The following is a 26083-nucleotide window of genomic DNA, read 5'->3' as shown; positions in this document are numbered from 1 at the left end:
GCGCCCGCAGCAGCTCCTCACGGATACAGAAGGGGGAAACCCCGACAGAAGAATGCCTGACCTTTTGCTGAGGGGATGGGAGCAATTTAGTCAAATGCTTGCGTGCGCTTCGCGTCGCCTTTTGTTCTGCAGAAAGAAAACACCAAGCAGGCGAAGAACCAGGCGTGGGCTCTGCAGTCTCATGGGGAGTGCAAGAGCTGCTTTCCTGCACAACACAGAATCAGGTTGGAAAAGATCTCTGAGGTCATCGAGCCCAACCTGTCACCAGGCCATAAGACCACGGCACTGAGTGTCACGTCCAGTCTTTCCTTAAACTCCTCCAGGGACGGTGACTCCACCACCTCCTTGGGCAGCCCATTCCAGTGTCTAATCACCTTTTCTGTGAAGAAACTCCTCCAATTGTCCAACCCAGACCTCCCCGGCACAGCTTAAGACTATGCCTTATATTAGTAATGCTCGATGTCCACATACATTTACACATCTATTTTTCTTCCAAGGTAGCTGGTGTCAAAATGCAGCCGATAGAGGGACATGGAACCTCGGAGCAAAAATGTCTATTGCTGCCAATGTTGAAGAACAAAGGGAGATGAACTGTTACGGATTGGAGTTATTTGCATGTAATCTATTGCATTTCCAGCCAGAAAAGGTTAAAAAGAGAACCGTCAAGGTTTAGGAACTGTCTGTAGTTCAAGTGAAGCCTTAAATCAAGTTAACAATCCCATAGCCCGTGGGGGATTTTCGTAATTTCCTTAATGCGCAGTGTGTTTTTCTCTTCCCAATAGAAGCCAATCAGTTATGTAAGCCAATTGACAGGACAATTATGCAAATGAAAAAATAAATTTAATTGATTCAACAGAAAAGCGTGCTGTTTGTTTCACCTGGAATTTATTTTAACTCGTTGAGGAATAAAATAAATTGGGAGAGGTCATCAGCAAGTGCCAGTGGCAGATACCAGCTCCTTCAAACAGAACACTCCCACCCTGCCCTAGTGCAAGAATGAATTCCTGCTTTTTAGCTAAGTCTCAACATTTATTGTGCTCATGGGAGTACTACTGTGGCTTTATCTGGTCACAATATTCCCTATCCATACTCAGGACACATCCCACTGGCTCAGCAAGACCTCCAGATTTCCAAATGGAAAGTTTGTTTTATACCAGATAAAATTATCTGAAAATGTTTGTATTTTGAGATCTTGAGCCCTAACAGAGAATTTTAAACATTCTTGCTTCCTGACTCTAAGTTGCTGCAAGTGGCAATTGGAACTGTTTTGTCCTTGCTTGTTTGTTTCTGTCCTGCTCCTTGGTCTGTAAAAGGTCAAAAGATAGCATCAGTTTCTCCCATCCCATCCCATGCAATGGTCCAGAACTCTGAAACAATCGTGTCAGTATCATTCTGATACTACACATCATTCTAGTAATTAAAACCAAAAAAAAGTTATACAGGAGTTAAGACTGAAAAATATAAAGCTGGATTTGCAAAAAAACCCCTCCAATAAAACCACAAAGACGCAAGATGCATCTGGAGAACGTGTAAGGACAAGAAATATGAATAACTGCTTTTACTGTGGCTAAATTTTACTAAGCTAATTTAATTTTATTATTTCTCCTCAACAGAAACTCTCACTAACATGCATTTGAATTCTTCAGTGACCTGCGCACAGCCCATAACCCTGGCTGTAGCCTGCACTTCCAGTTAAAGCTGGAAGCCGGCCATCTCCACAGCTGGGAGTTTCAGCCCAATTTATTCATGAGCATTTGCTACACTGTGTGCTCTGGTGTGAAGAACTGCAGAGTCTGACTGATTTCACACTTTCTTAACCTCCTCAAGCGGCGTATCATTCTCTAGTGGTTACAAGATATTAAGCTCTCCACATCTACCTTTGCTGCTTGCCGATCTTGCTGCATATCTAAGTGTTCATCACAGGAATATGAATAGAATGAAATAATTTAATGACAATACAGACTCAGACATTTTGAATGCTTTATATAAATATTAAAAAAACATTTATTAACAACTTAACTCCTCCAAAAGGCTCTCCCTCCCTCCCTCATTGCTCTCACCTCTGTCCCACATTTTGAAACCCTCAAAATTATCAATATTTTGAAATGAAATTGTGGTAAGTCTTCCAAACCACCTTATCCTGTTACTGTTACAAGAAACTGTCCACACTCAACAAAAATAATCTTTCCAAGACACTGTAATCAGTGAAAACTGAGGAAAGATTTTCACAGAGGGAATTTCCCACGCATCTAACAACATACTGAAGGAGCACAGCACTGTCTACTCCACGCTACTGAGCACAGCACAGGGAAGTTTTTATTTGCACGCTTTTCCGTCTCTCTCTGCGAACACGTAAATATATATCTTATTTCCTAGATGAAAAATGATACCAAGTAAGTTGTTTAATGTCAAACATAGAAGTTCTTTCAGCTTAACTTATACTGGGAGAAAGCAAAAATATGGTCTACTGAGTGGCCAGCTCTGCAAAACTGCATTGTCTCTGTTGTACTTAATTTTATTCTTCAGGATATTTTTTCCATCTTTCCAGGCTTGTTTCCATTCGACAGTCGAGTTTTGTCCTGTTTGGCACATGGAATTTCTGTTACCAAAATACCAAGAATGTTACTCAAGAAACCTTTCTGGCCTTGTGATACACATCAAAACGATGAGATTTGCATTGTATTTCACGGGGACCCAGACAGAACAAAACCATGAAATACCGGACTTAACAACAAAGTTGTTTCAGTTGCCTACTGGTTTATCACGGTGATACAGGGAGAAACACTATACTGACACAAACACCAGAAGCCTCAGTTGTAACAAAACTTCTGAGCAATGATGTGGGGAGCTCGCTTTGCTTGTTAATATGAAACATGACTGAGATTACATCCTATCAGCTGAAGATGACACTCAGGAGATGGAGCCAAAACACTGCAAAAATTTTACACAGTTCCAAGTTAAGTTTGAAGGTCAATTGATTAATCTCTGTCTGAAAAATAAAGCAACATTTGGAGTTTTGTTCTGGGGATGATCTAAGTGAAAATTCAAGGTTGCTTAAAGAGGAAAAAATTCTGCTGTCTCTAGAACATCCCAAGTTTTGAAGCCATACAGATTACAAAGAGAATTATGTCCTTTTGTGCCTGTCAAACACAGTATTAGCCACATCGGGTACCACTTACAGAAATGTGGGATTTAGCTGAGGGTCACATAGCCTTTGTCTAATTCCAAGGGAGGTTAAGCCGCAAAAGATCTTGTAAGAAGTAATTACCAAAAATTACTTCATCCCTTACTACCAGTTTTAGTTTGTTGGAACCTTCCAAAATCGCTTTCACTAATGCTGGAGTGGCTCCAGGAGCACCAGTTTCCATCCCTTACCTGAAACCTGATTACTTACCCAGCCTTTCAGCTACTGGGAAGCAAAAGCAGCAGAATCCAGTTGGATTTGATGAGGATACCCTTATAAATGACAGAACCATCTTCGTGAATGTGAAGGGATGGCACCCAAAGTTTGTTTGGACAGTGCTAACTGTACTCTAAGACTGAGGTGAACGTCTCCAACTCAAATGTCATCTGGCACCATTTGTACTGGATCTACCAATTTTTACAAGGCAGGCAGATGATCCCTACAGAAGAATGATACCCAGTGAAAAGACAAGACCCTCTCTCTATCCTAGCATTTTTCTGTACAGGTGGCACAGGAGCAAAGTGGTGATCCTGGTGGTCATCAGATTCAACCCTCTCTCTACCAGCAGCAACTCCCTCACGGACTGGATGAGAAGTGGTAGTGACCAGGACCTGGCCCTGAGGAGGTCAGGAATCCAACAACTGATGATCAGATTCATGACATCAGATTAATGGCATAAACCACAAGACTGGAGTGGCAATCTCCCCCGAAGAGAAAAGCCCCTAACACCAAAACCGTCCACACAACCATCCAGTACTAAGGTCATGACGGCTTTCAAGGCTTACAGCTGCAAAGGACACCTGCAATAATGCTGCAGGAACTGGGAAGAGACACATGCTATCCCAAAGCAGAGACATTTTTCAAACACTAAGGTTCTGTGCCACCATCTTAATCTCACTTATGATGGAACAGCCTAAAAAACCCATAAACTTCTATACCCGAAAGAGCTTAAGTGTTCAAAACAAAGGCTTTAAAAGCAATGGAGAGCAGGACCAAAAGAACTGTATTACTGGCAAGTTCATAAAGGTCGGTGCTGGAGATTTAAACTAACAACACTACAAAAGTGGTGAGCTCAGTAAGTATCAACTTTGGCAGATGCAAATTACTTTGACAGTATTGTTTTGCCATGAGAGGCTTTCTGGTTTATTAAAAATGTTTTAATTAACATTTTATTAAATGTTTGGTTCTTCTTACTCAGGCTATAGAGTGTGACTTAACCAACTCATGCTTTGAATTGATTGATTTTTCAGGTGGAAAAAAAGCAGAAATCCTGAAGCAGGAATGATGGAAGAAGCTTGCTAGAAGTCTTCATCTTATCGTGCAGTTGGCAGAATCTAGAAGATGGGCAAACCCACCTCTCTCTAAGAGCACAATCAAGGGAGAAAGCAAGTTTTCCTTTTCAGTGAAAGTAATCATATATACAAATGTGAAACCATACACAAGCTATTATTGTCTATATCAAATAAATAATAAAATTATCAACTAAACCTTCAGCTGTGAGCAACATCTGTAGACTCAGTTCTGTAAGGAAAGGTATCCTAAGTCAGGCATGTCTCAAGTGCTTTTGAAGTTATTTTATTCATAGTGCTTTTTCTTGGGCTTTTGGAGCAAAGAAATTAAGATCTAAGGTGCAAACAGCTGGGACAGTGACCTCACAAGTTACTGTGAGGCAGACAAAGAAAACAGTTATTACTTCTACAGACCATGAATGAATGTGGAAAATGTCTCACTCAAGAACAGTAGATGCACTCAACCAATGCACTTACCTACACTTTTATCTATGCTTATACTACACTTATATCATTACCTACATGCCAATTCTTTGTAAGAATAAGATACATGCCAATTTGTAAGAACAGAGAATGAGACTGCAGCTTCTCATTATCTGGGGATGCCATTGCAAAATATCTATGCAAGCCAGTGTCACAGTTTATACAGTTAGGAAAAAAATTACTCTTTCTGTGCTACTATCTGCATTATCATCAATATAGTATTTAAAACCACAACTTGAGTTCGAAACCTTGCTGTAAATCAGAAAGGCACATTTCGAACACAGTGGAAACTGTTTAGTAACTACGGAAACAGCCACACCTTCTCAGCCCATTTCATATTCTCCTGAAGCCACTTCAGAGCAGAGGAATGCTCCAGGCTGTAAACTTCTTCCATGTTAACATTCATTGTCATATGCTTAAGAAAGAGCTTTGGATCAGATAAACGAGCCGCTTGGATCAGCCTCTCCACTGCCCCGTGATAGGCACTGTTATTCTGAACTGTATCTTCAGATCTGCAAGGGAATTTTAACAAATGTAAAATTAGGTACCATACAGGCCCGGTGTCACTTGCCTAACACTTTATACTGGCAGGAAAATTACAAAAACATTAAAATAAGCCTTGTATTTTCACTGACAAATATTATGCTAATTTCAAGACAGATTATATTATTGTTCTGAAGAATTAAGAAGTTACAAAAAGTGTATTTTTAACATGTTTAGTGGTAATGAAAAGTAATAGGCTTTAATGCCACTGCAAAGTAGCTCTGCAATATTCTTCACAGCACATTTCACAAAAAAATGTCTCTGGGCTAGAAAATTCAATAAAGGGATGCAAACCATTTGATGAACTGGATACAGCAAGAATTCATGTACATGCTTGAATCCATAAGATTTACTCAGTTTTGGCACATAATCACTTTTGGAACAAGGCTGTGCCTAAGTGACATGCCCACATTTTTTGCAAGAGCAGAACTTACTCTTTAAGAAAACAAACAGATATACAGTAGCACACACATGGTAACGTGGTAAAAAACTTCTCACTTATCCAAGGAACAAAATGAAGAGGTGTATTCTTTGGTAAGGGTAAGGAAAACAAGATCTATTACTTACATGATCACATGAACAAATACAGTCAAAGTGGTACATATCTGGCAAACACACCTTTTCAGTATTATTTGAAGTCTCAGACTAGTAGTCCTTGGACTTTGAATATCACTGGCATTTGAAACAAGAAATATTTCAATGGTCAACAGCATCTCAACTTCAGACAAGTAAGATGGAATGTTCAGAAGTCTGTGACACAAATTTCCCTGCAGCTCTGGGTAGCAACCCAGCGATAAAGCATCTGAGAGTAAATGCAGAAACATGAGGAATTAGGATTACCAATACTAAAAATAGATCTGTTTTCTTCTGTGTGACTAAATGTGGAGAAACCCCAACCCCCAACCTTTAATGGATTTTACTATTTCACCTACTAAATGGCCTGATTTGAGAACACAGCACACAGCGTTCACCTGTAATATTCACAGTTGTAAAATGCTTGAACATTTTTAAAATGAGTTTTATCAGCTATGATTAAAAAGCTCTGTCAGAAGTCTGGGGACACCAAGTGTGTGGTAACATAAGTACAATTTAGGCACGTCAGACAGAAGATTAAATCATGGTAAAAGTGAGAGAACATTTGAACAGCATCTCCCACTTTGGTCCTGTCTTCTGTCAAGTGATCCCAGCAACCCAACATATACAGCATTTCAAGGGGAAAAAAATGAGGAAAACCAATCATTTCAATGTTAACAAAACCAAGTACCCATCCCAGAAAGGATGGACTCTTAAAGCAGTCTGCTAACCTCAACAGTTCTAAGACAGAATGGAACCGTAAATAATGTGACAATACAAAGAGACTCTAAGCAGAGTGGCACACCCAGTATTATCTTAGCTCAGAAATGGACAGTTACAAACAATTACAGACTATCAGCTTTTAGTTGAAAGGAATTTTCTTATAGTTAGGATAAACTAATTAGCCAGACTTCTCAAATCTTAAGTATTAATAATTTTACCACCACAGAGATGGTGGTACACTTCTAGAGAGAAGCATCAGGAAATCTCATTTGCCTAGACAAAAATGTGAACATGATGCAGTTTTCAACCATGTCAGAGCTCACATATCTGAAATTCTGAAACTAAACGTACAGAATTAGTTTTATCACAATTACATTTATGTCATGCCAGGTAGTACGCACTGATTCTTATTTTCAACTCACCATTTCCTAATAAATATTTTGGTTACAAATAAATTCCTGAGAGTGACACAGAAAATACTGTTTTTCTTCTTACTCATATTGAAATGTTACAAGCACATTACCCAAAGAATGTAACGGGAGGGTATTGTTTAAGAAGTAACTTACTTTTGTAATAGGTCCTAGCTTTGGACCATAAAGAACTTCTTCCCAAAGCTGTGATTAATCCTCTAAGTAAAACAAAATCAATAGCAATTTTTTTGGAAAGCATGAAGTCTACTGCAGAAGATGACACCCCAAGGTTCTTGTTCTCAAAACATGCATTTATCAGCTTGTTAAAAAGGCAGCTGTATTGAGAAGCATCTACAGTATCTGAAATGAAATTAAGAATATTAACTACTGAATTAATTAAAATGTAAATCTAACTGAAGGATCATTTCTCAATTAGTACCCAAATCAGAACTCTTGCCTCCATCAGAAAGATGGACTAAGGTTGGGACAATATGAATACTTAATTCATCAAAAATCTTTTCATACACTAGTTCACTCACATTGTGAAGGAGAAGTGTTAAGGTTCAAGTAATAATTTGCTGCCAAAACCAACAGAATTAGATAAAAATACATTCACTTGCTCAAGCTTATAAATACAATCTTCACTTGATCTCTCAGATTTAACATTTCCAGCAATAAAGATCTCCCTGGTTTTATGCTTCGACTCTTGCTCTGAACTGTCTCCTCTCAGCAGGACTGAGCAAACTTGTAAGTAGATCCTTTCAGTACTCTCTAAAGTAGCTGGTTTTTCAACCAATCTCTCCTAACATACCTAAAAGCATACAGTGGCAGTAGACTGAGACCTACACTCAGGAATCAGCTGAGGTTTCCTCAGTAGAGCCTAAGTAACTATGTATCTCACTTTGACTTACTCACCCAAAATCTGTCAGATAAACTGAACCTGAAAGAGCACTTGGTTCTTAACAGGGTATGCAAGAGATGCTTAGGTTAGCTAGCTCAGGTAAAGAAAAAAATCCCACCTCAATAATACGAAATTAAGATAAAATAAAATTAAAATATCTCTATTTTATCTCACTGTATAGCCTGTATGATCCTTAAAAATTTAATTGGTCTTTTAATTGGTCTTTTAATTGGCCCTGTGTAAGTCAGCAAAAGAGGACAGGTGTGTGTGCACATCCAAGTGTGTGTGCACAAGTGCAGCAAGAGTTGCAGAGTACAACACATTTTAACTGACACTATACTCTTTGGAAAACAGAAACAGGCTTGTATAAATCCATCTTACTTCTTCAACAACGTTCAGCTAGAAAAAAAACATAGAATCATCTGTTAAATGTTTAGCTCTTAACACAGTATCTTTTTCTTTACTTACCAGAATGTTTCTGCAAACCTGGTAAGTTCTGCACAACTTCAAATGCCTGCCTGTACAAATTCTTCCTCAAGTATTTATGCACTATTGCACATAACAGATTATGTCGATTGAGGATGTCCATTTTATCACAGGGCCACAATGGTGTATCTGTGATCCACTCTGACTCTGTGGCAAACAACAGTGCAGTGTTATTTCTAGAACTGGAACTTCTGGATGAGACTTTGGGCCATTAAAAATGTACTGTAAACTGTACCATGACACAAACTGTAGAACTGCACAGAAAGTGCAGCTCGACTTACTAATGATTCGTTCTCTATAACCAATACTCCTTAGACAGATTCTCTGAACCTTTATATTGCAGATCACTCTTTTGTAAACTATCACTGCAGTAAAATGGACTGTCAGTGGCATATATAGATATGTGTATGTATCTATGTAGAGCTATAAAACTCTAAAACTCTATAATAAAACCAGCAAATTTACATCCTCAATACCATTTTACAGCATACATTCTATTCTTTATACTTCTGAATTTCTCCTCTTTTCAGCAGATCAGAATTCCAAAAAGCCGTAAGTAATAACTGCAGAAATATGTTCTAAAGCAATTATATTACATGGGGATACTGTGAGGCTCAAAGGAACACTGCATTGACCCAAGCTGGAAATTTGACACTTAAATGTCCCCTGGTTCAAAGGAAAACTACATGGGACAGCATCATTTTCCAAGCTGCACTCCTCCCTCACTACAGCAGCTTTTTGGGTAGAATGGTGTTGATAGCAGAATACTGTGAAAACTTCTGAAAAAAAAAAGGCATTAGCTGTAATATTTCTTATACATATCAAGAAGAATACTAACCAGTAAGATGGATCATATTTCCTTTGTTGCCCCAGTATTACTAACTGTATTTAGTAACACAGACAGCTTGTAACTTTCATCTGAAATCTGTCATAGAAGCAAACTGTTCAAATTTAAGTCCAAACTGTAAGACAGGCTTACCTCTCAATACCCTTGTTGCTCCATCCAAATTTCCAGAATGAAGAAAGATTTCTGCAGCTTTATTAACAATCTGACATCTGGATGCTGACCTCCCTGCACCTACAAGCCCTTTCAAGTGTATAAAATGTATCTGTAGCTCATGCAGTTTATCCAAAACCTTGCTTCCCTAGTGTAAGAGGGAGAAGGGAAAGGTATAAGGTCAGAAAAAGCAACGCTATCAGGGAACACAGTCTATATTTACATAAAATAGAACAGATTTAAGTTAGTGCCACAGATTTTTAGGTATTGATGCAGTTACCCAAACTGAGTCGGGGTGAAGTATAATAAAATTTCTAATGAAGAGTTTAGGGTTTTTTTGACTATGTAGGCAAAAAAACTCTACCAACCTATTGTTGAAGTGCTCCCAACACACTATTACCATTAACGTTATTTGCACTTTATGATGTCCAATACAGTATTTTTAATACACTTTGTAATTTATTTGTATTTGCTTACTTTGTTTATTAGTATTTTTAATTGTGATTCCATTCAGTACTACACAATCTACAAAATTCTGAAATATCATACAGAGAGTTTTCATTTCGCAGCAGAGACGTAATTGTTAAACTGCAATTTGTACTCCAGCATAAGTCAAAGAAAACACTGAAGATTATATACAGCAAGACAATAAACTGGGAGAAGTTGGGCCTATCTGGCCAACACTGCAACAACCAACAACTGTATAATCGGATTCCAGATGTGAATTTAGACTGGAGCAAATCTACTACTACCTTACTTTCTGGACTACCTTTTGGACAAGAAAGACATGCTATCAAGTAGGTCCACAGGATTAGGCATTTATCTGATACATATAATGTGGTGAAACTGGTAGAGAGAGGTAAGATTGACAGCTTCCTGAAGCAGAGATAAATTTGGGATCTGCCAATATCCCAAATAAGTTCCAATAAAAATCATTCAGAGCAGATCCTCATTCACACTCTGATATGGCCAGCACAGGTTGTCTACAAAGCTGTTTGAGGATCTTGGTCAGCAATCTCTTGACAAGCAGGTTTGATACCTAACACAACACTCTCAAAGAAACAAAGATATTTTACTCTAGACATGAAAGAAATCATAGTATTGTAAGAAGCATCTACTTCTAGTGACTCATGTTGTACAAGAATAACACTACATATGCTTTTCACACCTTGCACCTCTGAATTTAGGACATGAAGATGAATCTCCTTGAAATATCAGGGGTTGTGGAATCCAAGATCAGGCTCCCTTAAGATGGATCTGGAAAATAGCTAAAATGTGTGAAGACACACAAACTTTATAGGCTGAAGAAGATAGCCAAAACCCAAGCCAAACTAAACTCCTCAGTGAGCACGTGAGCACTACCACTCCTCAATGCCAAGATTAGATTCTCTCTTTTGTGGTCAGATATCCTAACTGTTCTAATTGCTAAGTTTTGTGGGACAAAAATGCTGGAAAATTCTAGTGCAGTATTAGTCTGTGCTAATGCAAAGACCCTCTCTCCTTCCCTTTACTCTTAAGCAGTACCACACCGTGCTGCAGCTTGCTAGGGACCTGCTGAAGACCATTCAACTCAAGGAGCCGATGCTGCAAAACGAATGATTCTTCAGAACAGGTATCCTGCCTCTAGACTGATGCCTTAAGATCGGACTAAGCACCTCTATCAAGTATCTCCTGGGGACCGCCTTGACCCTGGACACAGACTGAGTAGTGCACAGGATTTTAACACAACAGAATTCCTGAAGGTCAGGTCATCCCCTAGAGACTATTGCACAAAAGACAATTTAATTCCTTGATGTGAACCAGAAAGGGTTCCCTGATGATAATTTGCAAGAACAGCCAAACCAAAACCTCAAGAGACAAAAGGGGATGAGAGCATTTGCTTTTGTTCATAAAAGTGCATGCTCGAAATCACCCTCTATGGGATGAGGAACATCCACGTACAGCGTAATTATTAGCTGAAAGGATCGGGCCCACGTTCAGAATGTGATCACTGACCAAAACTCACTCTAAAATCACTGGGGGTTTATATTACTTCTTATGCTATCACTTTTCATGGTGCTTTCTATAAGAGATCAGGTTTGGTATGCACTGGTTCCTTCCAGGATGAAAAAGACAAATTTGAAATTGAAATGGATCTTCCTGCTGTGAAATTATGACCAATGCTGCCTGAGGCCTAAGTAAAACATCCAGTCAAAAGTCTAGTCTTTTAGCCCTGGCTCCATGTAACATTTGACAGTGAAGGTAATTTTAAAGATATTCCTTTGTGATGTCTGAGTTTTGCAAGATTCACAGAACTTAGATTCAGTAGAAGAAAAGCACTTCCAGCAGTGTTCTGGGGAACAGGCAGCTCACCAAGTGCAGCCTCGCTACGCTGCTTTTCTGTCTTCCTGGCCTTATCCATTCCATTTGAGAACGGATGATGCAGAAGCACCAATGCAGCAAATTGCCCAAACTTTTCTAAATACCACTTGAGTTGGGAGGTCTCGGAATGCAGCATGACTGCCAGGAGGAAGAAAGTGATGTTTCTGGGAAACAACCCCATCAGCATCTCACCCCAGAACCTCAGGAAGACCTGTCTCTTAGTTCAGGTTCAACCTCAGCTCAGAAAAATCTCAAGATGAACATGTGCAATCAGTTTCCAGGTTGCAAGACCAAGTTATGATGGCTCCATAGAAGACTACTGCTCAGAAAGGCACAACAAAATGCTTTGGTCCAACTGGACAGTTAGGAAGTACTAAGATGGCAGAGAGGCAGGCGGCACACCCAGTCATTCCACTAGAGAAACACAGTTTAATATCCAGAAGAGAAATTACTATTTATTTTTCTCTTTTTCTTCCAGTCAGGTTCCTGTAGCTCTGCATACCTTTCCCCACTGCAGTACTTTGTGATACGAATACATTACACTTATCCCAGTCCTTCCAATGAAAATTCTGTCTGCTTTATTATGGTGTGAATTTTTCATTACTGGAAAGAAAAGAAAAAAATCTTTTAATTTTTTTTTATTTTACATGTAAATGCAGTTTTAAAGAAATTACACATTTCAAAAACACAGTAATTGTGAAAATACTAAATACATTTTCTGAAATATCTGCCATTTAAAGTAGCAACTTCCTAAGTCTTAACACCACAAGTTGGTCAAGATACTGTGTTAAGAGCTAAACTTTATTCAGACAGTATTTCATAGTAAAATAAATCACCCATAAAATGCTTGGACATGTAATGGCTAATTTAGTAACATCATTATTTGTAAAGTAAACTTTACATTTTCTGACACCACGAAGAAATTTTGGTAATTGCAGAACTGAGTAATGACAACCTCTTTGGAAGCAGTAACAGACTTTTAGAGCAGAGGTCTCAAAGCAGGGTAAGAGCACAACAATCCATTCATCTGTGGGAAGGAAATATTTTCTGCACTATTAGAAAATAAATAAAATACCTCAAAATGTAGTGTTTATTTTATATTTATCTCATATTTGTGATTCCTATTTTTGTGTATGGTTTATAGTGAATTTAATATTGGTGTAGTAGCACATGAATACAATATATAAATAAATAAATTGTGGATAACTGCTCAAAAATTTTTCACTGATGGAGATGCCTATCAGTTGAGAGACCACTGCTCTAGGGAAGACAGACTAAGTTCCAAGCTCTGACAAAATCTCCTCCTGGTGTCACAACTGGAAGCTCCGACAGCTTTTTTATAATATGAAAGTCTGTGGTCAGAAAGGATATGTCATATATCTGGAATAAATATTCATTATGTTTTAGTAGATAACACAGGTTGAAAAATATCTAAGTAATCCTTAATAAAATGATTTAACATGCCACTGACACTTCACCAAGCCTCAGTAATCTGCAAACTTATTAGGAAGAATGATACAGATATGCAAATGAAGGGGCATAGGGAAGAAAGAGGCAAGAAAACCAGCCAGAACTATTAAAACATTCTTGAGCATCCAGCCCTTGCAGAAACCATTGGTTCTTCAGAGAATAATTATAAAAACCCAACTTACTAAAAAAAAAGTACAAATTATATACATGACATAACCGCTTCAATGTGTTTTAAAATACACAACTCTACATATATTTACAGCACTAAAGCTTATTTATGCTATTAACAGTGTGACACTTCACATGACAATACTTAAATACATTTGCCATTGTCCTGATAATAGGCCATTTTTATTGAAAGCTGGGTGCTGGGTTCTCTTTTTGATTTCACAAAACTCTACTTTTCCTCCTTCCAAATCTTCCTTGACTTTAAATGTAAGCAACTATGCATTTTACTTCTACTGGAAAACAGCTTCTACTGAACATTACAGCTAATTGTATTTGCAACCCAAAAAATTCAGAATATTGTAACATAAAATTAACTAATAATCAGAAAACTATATGAAAAATCAGAAAACTATATGATTAATTTTTTATCTCTTTTAACACTCTACAAAGAGCACTTCTTGCATCTTAATTTTACCTGCATCAGCAAAATCACAAAAAGGGACTCCTGGTCCGTCTGTCTCAGAATCTTTGGCTAGAACTTCAGCAATAGATAAAAACAATTTCTGAAGATCATCAAAATGTTCACATCCAGTTCTTGCATTAAGATACAAAGCTCCCAGCTTGATCCAATCCCTTTTTTCCTTGCAATGCTGTAAAGAAGGCAAAGGATAAATATAAGGAAACCTGCTTCCAGAGAACCAAACAGAAAATATACGGAAATTTGAGATATGTACCTGAGATAGACTTAAAGAAGAAAAAAATGGAGATCAAATGCTACTGCCAAGAATCTTCATGTTCATATGGCAGTTACATGTGGCCAAACTTGTATGGACTGCTAATTACTTCTATCTTGCAAGAAATTAATTTTTTCATGTCATCACCCCAACTGAGAAAGCTCAGAACTTATTAATCCTATTTAGGAACTGGCATTTACTCAGCATTTTTTCCCATGACATATGCTGAATTTATGGTTATTTTCTATATGAATTAGTATTTCGCTTGCCAGATCACTTGATGACTTTGGTGTTAAAGGAGTAACAAAAATCAGTACTGCTTTTTTCTCTTTTTATATTTCAGTCTCAGGATCTGCACAGGATGTGTGATAATATGTAAACTATATTATAATTGTGCATAATGAGTAATCTAATCTTGAATATGAAAGACACAAGTGTCCAAATACAGAATGTTTTAGAATATTTTCTTATTCTTTAAAATATTGCTTAATGTTGTCAATTCCAGCTTTTACAATTGTGTCTTTTTATATTACATATGAATTCTATCTGCCTAATAATGTATTAAATAAATTTTTGGTGAGGAATGATGTACCACTACCAAGCACAATAAATGCAACACAGAGGAAGTAATTGCTTAAAGTTACAAAGTCTTTGAATTCGATGCAAAACCAAGATAAAAACTGCAAGTATGTGAATTAAAATACTGACATTACAGAAAGGCCAAAGACAGTTTTCTCTTGCATTTTAAGCCTTCCCCAACACAGCTTTGTATAAAATTATTTTATCATAAGTTCACTATACTTAATAATAAAGCCCACTAATTAAAAAATGTCTAGAAATTGCTATTTCATGTAGGTTTAAAAGAAGTCATGAAGAATGCAGGTATTGTACCTGAATTTCAGCCACGGCCAAGTTGAAGTCAAAAATCCATGCCTTTTCAAAATATTTTTCCTTAAATCTTCCATATGAAAATAAAGAGAATATTTCAATTTTAACACAACCTATTGAACTAGCAGATGAACAACAAATTATCACACAAGAACATTAAACTGATGTAATTTTTGATCATATTTGCTTCACATTATACAAACTGCACACTGGAAATGCTCAGTTAAGATCTTGCCAAGGGAAGTTAGTACATTTATTAAACAAATAACTGAGAAGAGATATTTTCACAGATGTTGCATATTTGGTTTCCACTAAGAATCAAAGGTGTATGAATCACAAATTTAGTTTCTTAACTTGTGTGTGCGTGTAGATGCAGACGATACAAAAATTAAAATGGATCACAATCTTGTTCAAGAGATGGGGAAGCATAGCAGTTTTCCAGTAGATTTGACATTTTGCCCAGCATATCCCAGCTGTACTCAAAAAATGACCCTCCTCCCTAGTACTGTTGGCACAAATGTTTATGTAGTCACACTGTAAAGGAAACTAGAAAACTACTTCAGATTATAACTAATCCTAGAAGGGCTGCTTGTTGCAGAAGTACTGTTTGCTTATGTGGGCCTAAATGATATATTAAACCGTGATGTTTCTAATTTGGCTAGCTATATAACCTTCTATCACAGCTGGCAGCAGACTGTACAATGATGACTGATATGGAAAAAACTAATAATTGTGGTCAGAATCTAAGTTTTGATTTAACAGTGCTTGATCTTTGAAACACAGTAGATTGACAGCACTTTAAAATACAATTAGGCATGATGGGATAGTATTTTCATCCAATATCTTTTAAATCCAATATCTTTTCATCTATATCTTTAAAAGATTCTGCATAAATTTATAAAAATAGATGCTTAAGAAGGAACTAGGCAGGTATAATTAGAAAATAGCTCCTTGAAGACATACCTGGATTTTATGTTCGAAACAGCAGTCATTTCCCAACTGGAAATTTGCAATTGGTGAAGTAACTTAATAATGTAGTCAAAATGTTCTAACTCAAGGAACATACCAGCATCAATGAGCTGAAATATCAAACAAGGTAAGAAAAGTGAGCAGACAAAAAGCTCTGATGACTTAATGCATCTTCAGAGGTAAGTGGCAAACACAGCAGGAAAAACACATCACAGTGAATCTCAGTCAAAAACGAGGGAATAAATGAAATCTGATACCACAAATTCAGCTACTCACAATAACTTTTAGGGTTATTTCAGTACTGTTTTTTAAACTGATATGTCTGAGTTTTAAAACAGGCAATGTATTTCAGAAATTCCAACAAGCAAACAAAAGTACAAACAAAACTTGTACCTTACAGAAGATATTGATTAATGTAGGCACTGCATTTCTTATATTCAAAGAAGCCACATGCTCAAAAACTTTCAGAAGAACATCTACAGCTGGCTAATATAGACAAAAAAAGCACAATCAGTTTTGCAACTCTGTTCAATTAGAAAGCTCAGAGATTTTATAATAGGGTATTTTCTGAATTACTCCCCTCACCCAAGATTTGAGTACCAGAGTAAAAACAAACCTATTACTATAAATGGCACAGTACTCAAAAAACTGAAATTATGAAACTAAGATTTAAAAAATATTACAAAGTCACCTACCAGTGTCTTGATTTGTACAATTACATTCAATATCTGAAATACTTCCTGCAACAAACTGTTTTTGAGTAATGAAACAAGAAGATCATTCAGCACTTCAGAAGCAAAATCCACACCAGGAGTAACTTCTTTGTAATACTGCATAAATATTTGGGCTGAAAAAGCAATTAAATAGAATTTCACTTTGAGGTTAACTGATGCTAACTATTTAAACAAGTTATTTCCTTCCATTTTAGACACAGCATAACAACATTTAATTGTTAAGATATTATGGGACAGGGATTTGGAGAAATACAGGTGAAAGGATCCAGTTTGAACAGTGTTAACCTTACCAGAACCAGACAGACTATTCTGAAATATGCTGTATCACTGAACTGAGCACTGTAAGTTCCCAGAAAGTTTAGCTGACTTGGTGCAGCACAAAAAGAATGCACAAACCCAGGTTAGATTTGGTACATGCATCAAGGTAGTAAGGCCCTTCCAGACAGGAAGCTCTAGGAAGTGAAGTGTTGTGATACAGTGGATGATCTTACACCCTGTTCCAGGGCCACCCTTCCTTGATAAACACATACTGTGGCTGCTGGTATCCAGTGTTACCCTCACTAAAACACTCCTGGTTCAGCACGGGAACATGGCAGCACAGGGTGCAACTGAATTCCCTGTTCTCATTCTGCTAGACTCTAAGAAGCTTTCAAAAACTTAAAGACTGCTCTTGACCAGTATAAAATGAATCACTGTCCAGAGTAAAAACATAACAAAAGCCCTTTCTCACTGAACTCAAAAGCTCAGATGGATCTGAATGAACTGCAGTCCCTAAAATGTGTTAATCATAATTGTTTGCATATACAGTGTAAGGACTAAACTAAAGCAGTTGGAGGTGGATGCAGTAGCAACACTTAATTTCAAGACCTTCCATTCCCAAGTTTTTGGGTTTTTGATGTTTGACCAGGGTGACCAAAAGCACCTGAATAAAATTTGGGTTCTGTTAAACCTCCTCCCTGCCCTATTTACATATTCTATTCTCAAGTCTAGGTACAGTCCAGTTAAGTTCATTTTATGTGGAAGTAAGATTTCTAAGAACCTCCTGAGGTGGGTGCATATCTAAATTTCTAGCCTTACTGGAAAAATGAACCATGAAAATGCAGGGATTTAATGTATTCTTTTAATTGAAGTAAGAACTTTTTATTCATGGCTCAAGTGGCAACCATTTATCCCTGGACAGCCTATTTAATTTGCTTTGAATACCCTAAGTAAAAAAGATACAACAACAGTTACTACTATACCATACCTGCACGTTTCAGGAGGCCTGATTCTTTGATACTAATATATGTCCTAAGAATTGCCATGCAAATCTGTAAAAAAAAAAAAAGAAAAAAAATTACTCTAAATATTATAGTAAATCAACCTTCAGCTTATGCCAAAGAAAAGAACTACTCACAAACACGGGTTCTATTATATAATGAGCTTTACATTGCTTCCATGTTAAGCCATACGTACTGATAAATGATATAAGAAGATAATGGGGTGTATAGGCAAAGGCTCTGTCAAAAGGCCAGCAAATCAAACAGAAAAACAATGCAGGCAGATGAAATATTTGGTAAAGAGGCTGCTAGGACCACAAATGTTTGCATGTGTGTGTACGTACTCATAGAAAAAAAATTGAAATGGCAGTTACTTCAGAATCAGTATAAATGTGGCAGACTGTAAACAAAGAAAAGGAAGCAAAAATGTGAAAAGTGAAACGTGGTGAGTAAAAATTCCATGAATGTACCAAGTCAAAAAAATCATCCAGAAATGAAGCTGGTAACACTGATTGCTACAAAGAATCAATCATAAAGACACAGAACAAAAACTGAGAACTAACTTGATGTGATGAGCCATTGCATCACTGACTCTACTAAAAAAATAATCCACACCAAGGAATTTTAATGTTATTTAGTATTGGAACATTCTTGTCTTAATACCTTAAGCTTATCAGGTTTTGATACTTACACATTTTGCTCCATTTCTGCATATGAAGAAATAAAGACAACTGATATTATATCTTAAATTCCATTTTATGGAAAACCCCCACCCACCCCCTTTTAGAAATTCTCTTGAAATTTCTGGAACATTTACAGTTTTTCTGCACAACAATGTAAATTTGTCACATTTAATACTATTTTGTGAAATAGTTAAACATCAAAAGACAGAAAATGCTCTAAATTAGTAGTCACGGTATTACAGAACTGAATCAGGTTTATTTTTACATGTAACTTTAAAATGACACGGGATTCACTCGTGAAGTTCATTATACAGCAAAGGAATTATCATCAATGTAGAAGATACTGGTTTATGGCCAAGACATCTTTCTTGTTTTAAAACCATTAACCTGTTTAGATCATCAAGCCTAAGAATACAAAAATTGTACGTGTAGGTATTAATCAAGCTTACTGTTTTTATTTGGAAGCATTATCACAATGTTGAACTATACTCCAAGATTCACCTTTCAGAAAATCATGTCAAATTTTTGATCATTAATATCATGAAGTATCACCTGGGAACAGGTTAACTCAATCCAAATCTATACTCCCAGGTGGCTGAAGGCATCTCCAGAATAAACTTTAGCACATGCTTACAGTATGGAAATTGCTTTCTTTTGGAATTCGTTTTTCTCCTTCTTTGGACTGACTCCCAAAAAAACCCAGGATTGCATCTGGAGCTCTGACTGTTCCAAGTATTAGTGAAATTGCTTGGACAAACACTTGTAAGTAGTATTCAATCATGGGACATGCTGTATTACATTAATAAAAGAAACTAAATGTCTTATTCATTTACGCCTTCTAGAAGGCTTCAGTTGATTTAGCTGTTCCAATTTTGAAAGGTGTAACTGCACCCACAGACTATGTAAAAATGTGAGAATCTTTACATTTTGAATTAGCTGTAATAGATTTTGAATGAAGGTACATGAAAGAGATTATTCCTATTTTCAAAAGGCAGTATCAATCACACTATTCTGTCATCTATCAGTTGATTCCATGGCTCATTTAACACGACAATTTAATAAAAACCATAATAAAGGCCTCTGTTTCTTACACAACCAACCAACTTTCGGGTAAAAACATGGTCCTACCACAATAACACAGAGGTGCTTATTCAGAAGAACAAGCACAGGAGCTCACTAAATACTTCAGCATCTCCCAGTCAGTGGCCACTCTATTGTTTAATAAGGGAGAAACCCCCATACTGCAGCCTTTATCTCAGTAAGACCAAAACCAGGATCCCTCTTACAGGAAGTTTCTGTACACTGAGAACCTCTGAGATGCACAATCCCTATTCAGTGTGGCCGAAACTAATCAAAAGGTTCAGAGGTCATTTAATGATGGTTAGAGACAGTAATAAAAGGACAGTGTAGAATTGCATTTCTTTAGGAAGCCACATTAAAAAAACCAAACCGAAATCCACCACAACAGAAGCATATAGTCAAGGCCCTGAAGTTGTAAGACAACACCAATGAAGACAGAATCTTCCTATTCTGTATCCTTTTTGTTTCCAGTTGAGAGGTTCATAGGATCAAGGAAAAGGAGAGTATGAAGTCACAGAAAGTAAAAATTTCTTTAATGGATAGGAGTTAAAAAAATATTAATGAGTAAGGTTCACATAGCTAAAATAAAATCACAAAGAGAAATACAGCTTGCATAACAACATGTTTTGAAACCACTTATTTAACCATGAAACCACCATTTAACCATGTCTGTGCTACACTCTGAAGTGTCATTTCAGCAAAACAATTTACTGTATTAAGCTCACTGTCTCTTGCCCCTTCACTGAGGACCACAGAGCAGAGTCCAGCTGCTTTACCCTCTTCTCCATCACTGATACATACTGTTAAGATCCACCCTCCCTTAAATACTTTGGCAAGTATTTGAAAGAGTCTTTAGTTTACTTTACCTAGTACAAAACAGATTTTTCACTGTTTGAAAATGAAAGGTATATTTAAAAAATAAAACCCAAAACTGGTAACTTGTACAACTTGCTCAAGAGTATGCTCATTTTTGAAACACATGATGTTTTTATGAATTCAAGCACTGCTTGTTGTGTGATCATCTACATCTGTAAAGTGTTAAATAATAGGAAGTTATGCCTTAAAACATCAACCGGTTACTTAATGAAAAAGAAAGAATATCATTATGGGGAAAGGTATTTCTGTTCAAAAACTCTGGTAACTATTATCACTGAGAACACAGCTCCAAGCAAGTGGACTACCAGTCTGCATAACAGTTCTCCTGAAGAGCTTTATTCCTCCTGTATAAGATTAGATGCCTTTACCTGTTTTTCATTTATGTACTTTGGTGCCACCATGAGGTGCTTGGCCTATTATCATTTTGAAATGGACAGGTCTAAAAACATAACTACATACACAAACAAAACTCTGGTACTTTCAGACTACCAGGAAAGTTTGGCTAGGTTTCGTGGGTAGAACAGTTGAAGTGTGCTGGAGTGCTGCACCGCAAGTAAAATCAAGTGGAATAGGTTTTTAACAGTTTTAGGCAAATATATATTTAATGTGCCTGAAGCACTACAAACCACAATAATTCAGACAAACTAGCTGAAAACTACAAATATTCACTACAGATGGCCAAAGATACATCACACTTGAGAAAAAAGGAAAAATGTTCCATACAAAACTAGTCTCAGATTTGAGCTCAGATTTGAGACCAGTTTTGTATGGAATATTTTTAAGATTTTAGTATTTTTAAGACGTCATATTCATTTTCAAAGGGGTTAGAAAGCATTAAAAAATATAAAGCAGCTTTTTTTGGATATATATATAAAGGAAAAGAGAAAACATTAAGAAAAAATAAAACCAAATTACACTGATGTATTTTAAGAATTCTGACACAGTACATCTAAGATATCAGGAAGATGGACAAGTTCCCTTATATGATAATTGTTTTTAGTAATTATGTCAAACAGGTTAACTGCAAGTTATTTTTTACATTTTGATTCTGAAATTTTTTACTTGCTAACATCAATGATAAAATTGCACTCATGGCAGTAAGAGGGTAGGTAGGTAAGAAATCAATCTTGTAAGACTTGATTACGACATGTGTAGGCATTTGCTATTGGTTACTTGCTTTGATGTTTTTGTTTGCTTCCAGTTAACTTACAAAACTTTCATACAGTCAATTTCAGAATCTTATTACACGTCAGTACAATTAGCTTGCCTTGCACAGTTCTTGGAAGTATTAAACTCATAATGTCTCTTAAATGTTTGAAAACACATTTACTTTGCCCATCACTGGAAAATTATTCTTGCTTGCAAATATTATGAGAATTGTTGTTACATTTAAGGAGATTACAGCATCTTAAAACAAAGCCATTATTGCACAAAACATGCAAAAGGTAATATACCATAGATGGCTTTTGGCTCTAACAATACATACAAAGTCTTTGCAAAGGTTTGCCTAAAGTCTCTGATGCTCAGGATAGAAATGTCTCAGAATCTGGCCATTCTACTCCTCTGTATTTGTACAGCCTAATTGTTGATGCATGTTCTCTTAAAGCATCTACTAGTTCAAAATGATACCATATTTAAAAAAACTTTAGAAAACCTTGACAAGAAGAATTTCTGAACAATTTTTTCATCCATCAATCTCTGATTGATTACTCACTTGCCATATATAAATGAACAAAGGAGATGTTGTTTTGGTTTTAAAAAGTGTTCACATTTACAATCTTTTCCTTACTTCAATAAATCTTTTTACCTTTTCATCTCCTTGTCCTGGAACATGAGAGAACCAACATTTTGTTCTTTCACACCCACGTGAAGTCATGAAATAATATCTGCAGTATTTACGGGGCAGCTTAAGTGCATCAAGGATCTGCTGGACTGAATGAGAAGCCTGGAATAAAATAAAATTACAACAAGCAGGAAAAGCCAAGTAATATTTCTTGAAAGCAAACATGGTCTTTGATTTTTTAGAATTTCAAAACATCTGCAAACTGTAAACGAAAGCAGAAAATGTGATCTATAATTACGGCTCTGAAACAACCCTCATCTCTACACGGTACTTGCAGCATTTCAAACGACACAAAGATCAATCCCTTGTCATGTCACGTTAGTGTCTAATACAACAAAAGCCTGTCTTGAGGACCACAAATAGGGATAATGCAAGAACTGCTACATGAGATGGACAATGAGTAGAGAGGAGGGAAAAAGGTGACAAGTTGCTGCGCGGCTCTGAATAACCATCTGAGAATTCCGGGGCATCAATGTCCTTGACTCTTTTTCAGTGCCCTACATCATGGATAAAGGAGGCTGCCCTAAACATGTGAAACCTTGTCTGCTTTTCAGTTCTACCAACACTAATAAAGCAAAAATCGTTATTTGATTTTGCTTAAGCTGAAAACAGAAATGAAGAAAACTTCACTGTGAATAGCAGTCCCCTCATCACTGATTTTGTTCTCAGAAATTATACTTACTCAGTGATAACATCTTTAAAGGTGTAAAAACATAAACATGTACAGATTCACAGTTTCTGACTTGATACATGGGGAACTGCCTAAATATCCGTCAGAAATTTAGTGCCAAAGGATCAGAAATCAAAGATTTAACAACTCACAATTGCATTTTTGTCCATCTTCCATGGCTCAAAATCTCGACAATTCTTCAATTGCAGTGAAGTACTTCTTCCTGAAGATTTGTAACCTAAAAATTAGGATGAGGGCAGCAAATCACATAATAAAAATGAATCATACTCAAACCACTCTCATTTACCTTATTTTCCTTTATATTTGTAGTTCCTTCAAGTCACAGCAATGATTAATGAAAATTTGATTAATGTAGTCTAAACCCAGTAATTTAAATTACAGTTTTCTTAATTATCCTAGAAGAGAGACTTTATGCAAACTTCATGAGTAAGCACATTTAAATTAAAAACTTTACTACTTTATCCAAGGTTCCTGCTCTAACTTACAGAGATAAGAAAAGGAATAAAAATATCCAGAAGTTTTAATTTCAAAACCTACCCACTTTACCAGTAATCTTTGCATTCCAACATCACTAGCCCTAAACTTAAGCTATTTTTTCAGAACTGATAGAAAAACTTTCACACTCTTATGTTTTAAGCAGTGCAAGTAGCAAGTTTAAGTTACTGGTTTCTTAACCATGAAACTTGGTTTTAGAACTTTAATTATTATTGAAAGACAGTTTTTTTCTTTGAAAATCGAATAATGTTAATGGAAGATAAAAGTTCAAATTTTAAACTACCTATCTAAAGACAAATGAGAGCTTTTGAATGCCCTGCATTCTAGGATTCCCATCTGTCCCCTTCAAAGAACCGACTGTTCAAAAGACAGGGTGCTTAGCCCCTTCTGGCAAACTACAGTTATGAAAGAGCATCCAATAAGGAATGTTCTGCTAGAGAATGGCACTAGGTGCCTGGTTCTTAATCTCCATGTCTTCCTAACAGATAGGGCTATCACAGGATAGGAAGGAAGAGCATTACATAGAACAACGAGTACTTAATCTTATGTATTGTCACACTGCAAAAACCTGTGAAGTCACAGTGGGCCACTCGATAAATTCAGGATTGGATACATTTAGTGACTGAGAAAAAGATTGAGAAAACAGCCAACCACTAGCTACAAAAAAATGCCACTGGGAATTTGATCTTTCCTCCAGATTTTTGCCATCCCCAAGCACAGAGTTTTTCACCAGGTCCTTTCAGGAGTTTATACGCTCCCTCGTTGACTGACTGTAGGTCAGACTTGTAGGGAAGCAGGCACTAAAGTGAAATAGCCAATCCTGCCTGCACAGTTCTGGGAGTAAAAAGCTTTTGCCTTGTCCTAGCACAGAAACTCTTGCTTTAGCAACTCTCAAATGACTTTAAGAAGGAAGACGTAGAAGAACTCTTCAGAAGGTGTATATGCTTTGAAGGCCAAAGACATGAACAGTTTCAAAGAACTGGAGTCTGAAGACATATTCAAAACTGCTTTTTACATCATGTGTTTCTTGCACTACCTGAAAGTAATGTTAAATGACACGATGATAAAATTGTTCTACAGACTGAGATTGACAGTATAAATTGAAACTAAACAAGAACCCCTGTCACTGATCTTAATTCAAGAAATCCATGTTTATAAACAACCATATTAATCAATAATTCTAAAAATATTGATTTCCAAAGCACCTGTTGCAAAGAAACAGAATGCAGTATCTATCCACAAGTAACTGATTCCCATTTTCCTCTATCTTGTATGCCAAATAAACCATGCATTTATGCAAAGCTAAACTTCAGATTGGTTATGTGCAGTGTCTGCAGTTCCATTATGATCTCTCTGGTGGCACAGACACTGAGGAGGTATCTGTCCCACGTGTGAAATATACTGGGTCAACATAAAGTGCTACTTATTAAATCTCTATGATTATTTGATCCAGTCTAGTGAATGCCTCAAAAACATTTGAATTGGCATAAACTACAAAGTTCTGACCTTCAGCAAGGTGGGCAAACCACTCTAGCAAGTTTTACAAAGAACAATCAACCAACCAAATCTGCAGTCGTATTCTCTGACCACAAATAAAGGAAAACAAGTTACATGCTAACAACACATCTCAAACACAATGTGTCAGACTACTAAGAATGCAAGCACTGCTCTACCATTAAAGTATCTGAGAGGCATAAATATCAGCTAGAATTACTTCTATTTGGCCCTACTGAATAGAATTCTGCTAAAAACCCAACCCCAAACCTCTCACTAACCCACCATACATGAGCCTGCAGTTTTGCTTTTATATATGCAAAGTAAAATTCAAGCCAACATCTTTGGGAACTGAAGACAGTCCTTAAGATTTCACAGGCAAATAAAGAAAAAGGAAAAAAAGAAATTCTGAAAGGTTCACCAACACAGCATACAATACCATTTGTCCAGGATTTCATCTCTGTAGCTTCACTGGAGATATTTACTTTTCGGTCATTCAGTGGCGATCCTGATAGCAATTCACTGTTCACTTTGTATTTACAGTCACTGTTGAATATTAAAACCCAAAAATTTGTTAAAATTAGTTCAACCAAATTAAACAGGGGTTTCTTCCATGTACTGCATGCCTAAAAAGAAGGATTAAGTGTATAAAAGATGAGAATTTCTTCAACACTTTACGCAACACTTCAAAACTTGCCATAAATTTAAACAGCCAGCAGTCCCAACAGTTTTACTTTCATTCCTCTCAT

At 36.6% G+C, this 26083-nt stretch overlaps 1 protein-coding gene across 1 annotated transcript in view; it reads right to left on the bottom strand.

Moving 5' to 3' along the window:
• Positions 1-1999: 1999 nt before the first annotated feature.
• The window catches only part of TOPAZ1 (testis and ovary specific TOPAZ 1), a 38995-nt gene continuing 14911 nt past the window's right edge, over positions 2000-26083 (bottom strand). The window contains exons 6-20 of the mRNA XM_063408518.1: positions 25774-25880; positions 23477-23562; positions 22619-22756; positions 18160-18223; positions 16875-17026; positions 16573-16665; positions 16174-16289; positions 15214-15280; positions 14064-14238; positions 12453-12553; positions 9572-9737; positions 8575-8739; positions 7362-7565; positions 6118-6301; positions 2000-5468 (exon numbers count right to left, since the gene is read on the bottom strand). Of these exons, the coding sequence (XP_063264588.1) occupies positions 5258-5468; positions 6118-6301; positions 7362-7565; positions 8575-8739; positions 9572-9737; positions 12453-12553; positions 14064-14238; positions 15214-15280; positions 16174-16289; positions 16573-16665; positions 16875-17026; positions 18160-18223; positions 22619-22756; positions 23477-23562; positions 25774-25880 (2029 nt within the window). The 3' untranslated portion in view covers positions 2000-5257. The remainder of the gene's footprint in view (positions 5469-6117; positions 6302-7361; positions 7566-8574; positions 8740-9571; positions 9738-12452; positions 12554-14063; positions 14239-15213; positions 15281-16173; positions 16290-16572; positions 16666-16874; positions 17027-18159; positions 18224-22618; positions 22757-23476; positions 23563-25773; positions 25881-26083) is intronic.

The sequence above is a fragment of the Prinia subflava genome, chromosome 1, assembly GCF_021018805.1.
Source record: "Prinia subflava isolate CZ2003 ecotype Zambia chromosome 1, Cam_Psub_1.2, whole genome shotgun sequence".
NCBI lineage: Eukaryota > Metazoa > Chordata > Aves > Passeriformes > Cisticolidae > Prinia > Prinia subflava.
This window is presented reverse-complemented; position numbering and strand designations above follow the sequence as displayed.